Consider the following 8,979-nt stretch of genomic DNA (forward strand, 5'->3'; position numbering starts at 1 on the left):
TCTGCACTTAGTGTTTTTTCTCTTTTCTCCAAATGGGGCTCTGCAGTGATGCAGTGCTGTCCCTTTATTAGTCATATGATGTCCTGATGCCAGCTTCTACGCCATGCCTCCCATCTCTTCTCTCTTTCCCCCCTAATCTCCCCTCCATATTGCCTCTCTCTCTCTCTCTTGCTCTCTCTTGCTCTATCTCTTCCTCACGTTTTTTGTTCCTCTGTCATCCCCCAAGGTGACTTTCCTTCCTTCACAGACACTGCAGCTGTTCCTCGCTTTGTTCTGGAAGGCCTGAGTGTGGATAAGAGATGAGAGAGATGCAGACGGGTGGAATAAAGAGAAGGAGAACCAAGGGAGGAAATGAGGGTGTGAAAGAGGAAGGGACTGATGAGATTATCAAGCAGGATGGAGGAATCTACAATGCTGATTCAATGCACAAATCAGTAAGGCAACAAATGCTATCACACACACACCACATGCGCAGACAGATTTGTTCTGGTAAAATAAAAAATGAAGTGTCAACATCAAGAGATTGAGCTGTCTCGACAGATGCTTACCTGACTAACAAGTTTCATCTTCATTAGTACTGGTGATTAGCACAGTTGTCACATCACAGCGAGGGTTCACTACAGTCAGCACTAAATACCGCAAGTATCTGGGACAGAGTTTCTATATTTAGGGATCAGAGAAACGGGGAGTGGAAACGGGAGATGAAGAGAGGGACAGCTGGAAAAAAGAGACAAATTCAGACAGTAATGTCCAGAGGAAGAAGGATGGAGGAATTCCCAAGTTACACTAAGCAGAAGGAATCCAAGCAGTTCTCTGTTAAGAATGTAGAAATACAACTGCATCTGTGATGGACGCCCAGTGACCACATAACCCTCTATGTAAAGGGCACTAACTCATAATAACAAAATGTAATTCAATTCTTAAATAGTCAAATGATCAGCGACATCACTTTGTACAGAAAGTTGGTTGACCTTTCAGTCTGCACTTTTATATGAATGACTTGGAATACTAAGTCTATAATCATTACATGTTGCAGGAAAATGTTCCAGGCTGTAAAATTGACAAACAATGTGTCTTTTCATGTAAATCTATACAATTCTTTTTTTGTGTTGCTCTTTTGTTCTCTTTTTCATTTCCAAGTGTCTGAAATGTCATGAAAACGGAAATAGCCCACATATGTTATTTCCCATTTAAAATACTCTTCATATAGCAGATAAAATGCATCTACACAGACACATGTAAAAGATTTTTTTCTGTATATTTAAATTTCTCAATAAGTAGAAATCAGTATTTGAAAATCGAAAAACAATCAATACATTGAACATGAAACATCTATGAACTGACACAGTGAACTGAGATAGATCAATTCTTAGATAGATCACCTTTTTAATACAGATTCTCTTCTGTTCTATATAATAACACATAATATAAATCTTATACAGTACTAATATTTCTCTATACACATGGTCATAAATGTACAGTACAATGTACACACATACAGTATTAACACAAATACACTTATTTCTCTTTACAATAACTTTCCACCTCGTTCAGAGTTTATCACAATGGCTGATTTTCTGTCCGGCAGATGATTGTGACCAGAAAAAAAACATCTTCTTTTTTTTTTTTTTTTTCTTTTACTAAAACCCAAACCAAAACAGACACTTTAATATTTACATCCCTGAAAAATGCACATGAATACACAAGAATTATTGTCTTCTGTCTGGCTCACAAATAGTGTAAAAGGGGTAAGGATGAAGGAGAAAGCCCAAATCCCAAGAAGCTCTCCAAGACTTGAGCCCATACAAAGTTTAAAGTGTACTCTATCTACTTACTGACATAAATCTTTAGCTACTGTAACACCCATAATACAACAGTTGATTGAGGGCTGGTTTGTTGTTTTATGTCCAGCACATTTGGAAATGAGACATGAAGCCCTGAGGAGAAAGAGAGACACAGATATAGTGTAATGTGTCCAGGACTCCGTCCAGAAGCTAACAGAGGCCTGTCTGCCTCTGCAGTCATTCAGAGTGCTGTCCAAAAGCAGTGACTCGCTAACATGAGGAGATGTCCCAATGTCCATGGGATTTCTCTGGTTTAAGATGTTAGTTTACCTGCAGTTACTACAGAGACAGTTTTCACAAAATGTTGCCCTTTGATTTCCACTTTAAAACTGTGATACAATGTTACAGTGTTACAGTTGCCTGGGTAGTTACAATTGCTCCACGTAATTTGCTTTTATATTATGCCCAGTGGCCTAATGCTGTTAATCAGAATATGAAGTCCCCTTTCCTCTCTTCCCCCTGTAATCTAAACTATAAATTGAAAACCAACAATTCTGTGTTCACATTCTCTTTGTTCACATCCTAGGGGTCATTGCTTTGCTCATTATTTATTGCACATAATCATCGGCACTCACACTCATTTATCCATTTACGCATACATGCACACATGCAAACGTACAAACACAATCACACATCCTTGCCTTCATAGTCATGACTGTTACTCTTACAGCTTATTAAAAAATAATTGAAAATAAAGTCATGCCTTTTAGCTTTAACTTGCACACATTCTTTTAAAATATGGTGCTTACTGGAAATTAAATGTGAATCAGTTTTTTTGCAGTTTCCTGGTGGTTTTAATATGAGCCTGTAAACTTTGAATCTGAATGCTTGCATTTACCCGCCATTAACTTACTCTACTATATACAGTATGTGCAAACACTGTCACTCTACTCCTTCATTGTTGTAAACATACAGCAGGACATTCAGCATCATGAGAATATATTAATAACTCAATTAAGGCATGAAAAAATAAGGAAAACAAGAGACTTCCATTAATATTTTTCTCACTGAGAATATCTGTGCAGGTAGATATTGGTGTGCTTTCACAGATAATGACTTAATATAGATCAGTGTGGACAAGTGTGTGTGTGTGTGTGCTTGCGTCTGTGTATCTGTGCATATGTACATGCACATGCAAGTTGAAAGTGCACGCAGGAGCAGCAATGTATACATTTGCTTGCCCTACTTGTTGGGTGCACACTAGTATTTTCAGTAGCCATGGCTATGCTGTTGTCATAATGCTTGGCCAGTGTTGCCATGGAGACACAGTGGCCACCTTGTCAGTCAAAAAGTGGACTAATGAGCGTCTGTGTAGGGACAGCAAAAGAGGGCTCTAATTGGAGCTTAGGACTCACCTGTCTCCATGTCTACATGAAACCAGAGGTCGTGGGATTTGTCTTGATCTTTGTAAACTAACTGGTTCTCATTTTTCCCAAACCCATGCACAAATATGATGATCCATCTCTAGCAAATTAGTAAGATACATACAATACTTCAAAGTCACACACACACACACACACACACACTCACACATGCAAACACTCTCTGAGAACCAAACTCATTCCCTCACTGCCTCTGTGAGACATCGATCAGTGCCATCACTGGCCTCTACCCGTGGCTTGCGAGTCTTCCTCTGGCCTCCTCCCTCCACCCAGGAGTTATGAATAACTGTCCCCCCGCTGGGAGCAGGGTCCACCTGCAGAAGGGACACTACCCTTTTCTTGACACGTGTTTTGAGGGCACGGCGCAGCTTCTGCCTGGTGAAAGCATAGAGCAGAGGATGAAAAATAGTGGTTCCATAAGCCATCGCCAGAAAGCAGAGTCGCAGCCGCACCAGGCCATCACTGGGACCCAGACACAGAATCAGAACATTGACTGCTGACAGAGGGGCCCAGCAGCCCAGGAAGGTGGATATGATAATTAGGGACATTTTTAGAACACGACGTTGACGTTCTCGACGGTCCCTGTGCCTGCGCACTGCCCGCCTTAAAGCGATGATGGCAGAAACCGAAGCCTGTACACCCATGGAGGAGGCAGGCAGTGGTGAGGTGGCGTGGGTTGAGGCTAAAGCTGGGGTCGGAGAAGCAGGTGTGGCTGGAGTAGTGGCGATGGGGGTGGTGGCAGCAGTACTGACAGTGGTGACAGTTGCTCCACTGTCAGACATCCCCTGGGGCATTGAAGAGAGTGGTGGTGGCGATGTTGGTGTCGGGGTGGGAGAGGGGATGAGAGGAGGATGGTTGAGGTTCTGGTTCTGGGTGGGGGACACTACCTCTGTGGGCAGGCTCAGGTCCTTCCTCTTCCGCCTCCTGCAGCGTATCCTGCAGGTGGAGTCCTTTGCACGCGTACCCCTCATCATGTGGGAGCCAATGCGAATGTTGAGGGCCTGCAGGATCTTGGAGTAGGTGAACAACATGACGACCACAGCAATGAAGAAGCATGGCACTTGGAGTAACAAGTGGTAATACATAGCCAAGCCTGTGTAATAACCCTGCCCTCCTACACACAGCAGTGTCCTGTTCTGCCATACTGGAGGCAGGTGGTGCGAAGGAGAGGAAGGATGAGTTGTGGGTAAAGAGGAAGGAGAGAAGGAGGAAAAAATGGGGGTCAGTCCAGTGGTGTGCACAGAGTCATTGTTCTGCCCTTCTGGCTCTTCATCCTCACTGTTCAAAGCCCTAGAGGAGAAGAAGTCCCCCTCAAGGAAGGGCAGGAAGAAGACAGCCAAAGACACGGCCCACACTGCTGCCAGGAGCAGTGCTGCACGCCTGGGGGTCAGCAGACGACTGGCTGGACGCACTGAGATGTCATATCTATCCAAACTGATCACCAGCACATTGACTGCTGTGGCCACACTGGTAAATGTGACACAGGCCTCGTGAAAGCAGCACAGTGTGGCCAGGCTGCTGACTCCACTTTCATTAGCTGGTAGCAGGATCACAGCTACAGTCAGTGGCAGACACAGCACACAGACCAGTATGTCCAGCACATGGAGGTTGACTGTGACCAGGTTGCTGACTGAGTCTACCAGGTTAGATTGAGCACAGTAGAGCACAAGTACGGTCAGGTTGCTGCTGAAGCCCAACACCAGTTCTAGTATCAACACAGTGGTCAAAGACACCTGAAAGCCCAGAGGGTAGGGAGTGCTCCAGCCCTCCTCCACCCCCACCTCACCCCCACCATCCAGCAGGCCTACCCCCTGACCATCGCTGGTCTCCAGGAGGTCACGATAGCCTTCGGTCTCCATTGACGCCACAGCACTCCTTCACACATAGCAACAGCAGCCACCACACCAGACCATGCTCTGTCTTTTCTTTTCCTCTGGCTCAAACAAGGCAGTGATGAGGATGATGGCCAGATTTGTGGTTGATTCTATGGGGAAAAAAATAGAAAATAGGCACAGAAAGGAGAAAAGGAATAAAGATACAGACAGAGGACAGAGAAAGATCAAGCAGTTATCAGTCAGCTTGTCTCATATTTACTCAAAAATAACACTGTACAACAAGTACAAGTCAAACTTGTCAGATTTCACAAGTGAAGGGAAGCTATGAGTTGACACAGCAGGGTGAAAGTGATCTTGGCAGTCGATTGGAGTCATGGGGTGCAGTTCAAGCTGCTGCTGATGACCCATGATGTCTCACTAGGCTGAGGCAGTTCTAACACAACATGCTTCGCATAGACAATTGTAACAGTTCAGACAGGAATTGGAGCAGGATTTCTCTTGGGGGACATTTGTAGGTATGAGTGCATTAAGCAGGGACTCAGCAGAGGATCCCCGAACAGTCTCCACATTTTAACAAACCAATGGGGATTTATTTCCTGACTGTGCTTAAAGATCATATACTATGTTAAATTCTGTTACAAAGATGCAACCATGCTTCTCATGAGCATGAGTGGGTGGATGTTTGATTCATTATTACGCAACATACATTATATGGGTCAGAAACGAAGCTTGCAGGAAAAAGCATGTGGAAACAAACAGAAACCCACCAGACATGTGCTGTTTAGAGGGCAGTGATGTACTACATGTTGTCGTAAGATCTACCTGTCCCTCCATGATCGACAACCTACCTGGTTAAGACAATAATCTAGTAAATGCCAATTTAAAAGTACTCCAACAAGCAGTATAAACCTGTCAGCTTCTACCTCCAAGAGGAGAGGTCGCAGGGACATTGGTGGGGTGGTAGAGACCGTGCATTGCATGTCAACATAGTAGGCACCCAACTGAGGGTGGCAGCAGTTAATAGTTCTCACAGGGAGACGTGATGAAGACGAATGGATCAATAATCCACAGACAGTGGCACATAAACAATGCTATCAGAGAAAGACCAGCTCCCCTGGCATTCTCTCCCTAAACCCCCTCTTTCTCATCTGCTCTCCTACAACCTTCACATCCCTTCCTACTCTGTTCCTTTTTCAGTTTACTGGTGGAGACAGACTACTTTGCATGTGGAGCATGTTATTCATGGCTCGCTGGATGTTCTCCCGTGTTCAGGAAGGAATTATTTAACGCGTTGGTTGATTAGATATAAGACCCCTTGTTGATGTACAGTAAAAAAAAAACTCTCCACAGATAGAGTCTCTGAATGAAGATCTACAGGTGTGTCCTTAGATCCCAGCCTTTGCTGTCAACCTGTCCTCTGCCACAGCTTTTGTTCTCACCCTCTCGTTTGCCCTTTTCTCTTTGTTTTATTTCACAGTTTTTCCTCCCATTTGTCATGTGGAAAGGACCTGCAGGCAGAACCGGACTCAGTGTGGAGCAGTGGTCTATCTTAATCCACTAATGGGTTCCATGGGGTTTGTGGTGTTGCTGGAACATTGATTTAAAGCATCATCGATCTGCCAATTTAACAAGCCTGAGGCAAGGGAGCACAGAAATATACTCCCTGTCTCATCCCCTCTCGGGTACCTGTGGTCTCATTTTGAGCACTGCATAAAATAGTTGTGAGCGAACTTGTCTTGTTCCTTCCTTTAATCACCAACTGCAGTTAAAGAATTGGTTTTATTCATTTACTTGGGACTTGGTGAACAAACCAAGTGTATTTAAAATGTTAAATGTTCAGTCTTCAATATATGCAGTATTTCTCCTGTATAAAGTCTTTACCTGATATGTAAACTCGACTCTTGGTTAGAAAATTAATAAAGCATAATAATCAGATTCTACAGACAGGGTCCTGGGAGTAAAAATGTATTAATCTAGATCCGTAAGTTTAAGCGTCTAGAATATTCAGTGGGCTGTGACCTTATAATGTCATTAAAATCAATTGTGTTTACAGTCTCTACAGTCTTTATTCAATATGGTTGACAGCATGGTGCTACAGATAATTGAGCAAACAAAGAAACACTTTATATTTGCCAGTCAATCACTTACACCAATCACAGAGGCAACATACATGTCAATACTGCATTGATCAAGCAGTGTCTTCCATCTAATGGTAGGGTTGTTTGAAGCACTATGGTAAACTGTCAGAAAAGAAAACTGAATTGTGTGCTACAATATTAGTAAAACAACCTAATATTGTTGGAAAGGTAAGCGTGCCATGATTAGCAAAAAAGGAATGATAATCAATTGTGACTTATGTTTTTATACTCACAGATAACAAAGACATGTTAATTTGTTCTTTGACAAGAGTAAAATTAGCCGTGGTATTCTGCAGTTACTGATTTGATCAATCTCATCAAACATCAGGTCGTCATCTGTTTCCCTTAACAGTCTTGCCAATAATTACAAGGGGATGATTGTGCACTGGTGAAATGAGCAGGCTTTCGACAAGAGTCGTTTTTGCTATTCTATGACTAAGAGAAACAATGAGCCACAATCAGTCCTCTGATAATGGATACTTTGCACTGTGTGATGCACTGGTAAGACACACAAAGCGGCACAGACAAAAGAGTAGAAAAAGTCTGTTATCATGTGGTTTGGGGGCAAGACAAAATGTCAAAAGTGCTTTATATGAACAGCTGTGACTCTGACCTGCGGTGAGGAAAAGTCACAATAGTCTTGTATCTACAGGGAGAGAGGGAAGAAAACATTTTAAATGTGTGTTTGGGTTGTTTTTCTAATGATCGCCAGTGTTTGTGTCTTTCAGAGGGATTTGTAAATATTCAGGTTCATTTGAAGTTGCAGATCAGTCTTATGCAATGTATGTAGGGTGCATTGTGTGTTTGTGTGTAAGTTGGTGCACTTTTGAGTTAGTTGTGGCGACAGAAAATAGCTGGAAACAAGGTGACTTCATCATTTACATCCAGCCTGCATGTGATTGACAAGTCAGCTTACGGCATGTACTACAAAACATGTTATAATAAGAAATGACCCAAACAAACAGGCATTCAAATCTAAAAAGCCTTATAAGCTTCCTGACAGCCCTGCTTAATCACAAAGACAAACAAATCTCAAAGCTCAATGTTTGAGTTCTGTTGAGTGATTGTCAGGATGATTTCATTTCAGTCACTGAGTCTTAATTTGGTTTTAGTAAATCCATGTGCCGTCTCCTTAGTCATCAATCAACAGCATAATTTACAATCATGTTTTGAAAGCTGAATAATGTGACTGACTGGTTCGGTATGGAATTAAATGAGTAATATTACATATATAGATTATTTTGGCTCTGCAGATGATTTAATCAAATCTGGTGTTTCAGTTACTCTAGACTCTGTGCTTTGGGCCAACAAACAACAAAAACACACTGACAGTGTCCTCGAAGGCACAACTTCCTGGACCCTGCTGTCAGCGTTATTATAGGTGTTGGGTAGAAGATGACAGGTTGTCAAGTCCCCTTTTCACAATAACAGAGGGTAAATGCTCAAGCAGATCCTGTTGTCAGTCCTTCTTTTCTAACAAAATTGCATGCACTTTGCACACACATTCTAAGCTATTCATGTATTTTTTTTTTTTCTCCTGATGACACATTTTCCTGCCAGAGGCTAAATTACTTTTACCCAACACAAAGACAAACAGCAGGCTTGCTTTTGGCCCAGACAGTGTCTAAAACAACACAGTGTAAGACATTTCATTATCTTAGCATATTTGTTAGGTCTGTTTTCGTGAAATAACGCGCAATATTTCTATATTGACAGGATATATCAGAAGAAGAGGATGAACAATGACCAACAATGTCTATGCTATAGGTTAAAAGCAAGG

The 8,979-nt window shown here is 42.5% G+C and overlaps 1 protein-coding gene across 1 annotated transcript; it reads right to left on the reverse strand.

The window, feature by feature from the left end:
* Positions 1–3,017: 3,017 nt before the first annotated feature.
* Positions 3,018–5,085, reverse strand: LOC118328527 (G-protein coupled receptor 22-like). Its single transcript, XM_035662288.1, has one exon. The coding sequence runs from the start codon at positions 5,083–5,085 to the stop codon at positions 3,403–3,405; it is 1,683 nt and encodes a 560-aa protein (XP_035518181.1). The 3' UTR covers positions 3,018–3,402.
* Positions 5,086–8,979: the final 3,894 nt, after the last annotated feature.

Source organism: Morone saxatilis, unplaced genomic scaffold (assembly GCF_004916995.1).
Source record: "Morone saxatilis isolate NCDOM2014 unplaced genomic scaffold, NCSU_SB_2.0 Contig18, whole genome shotgun sequence".
Classification (NCBI taxonomy): domain Eukaryota; kingdom Metazoa; phylum Chordata; class Actinopteri; family Moronidae; genus Morone; species Morone saxatilis.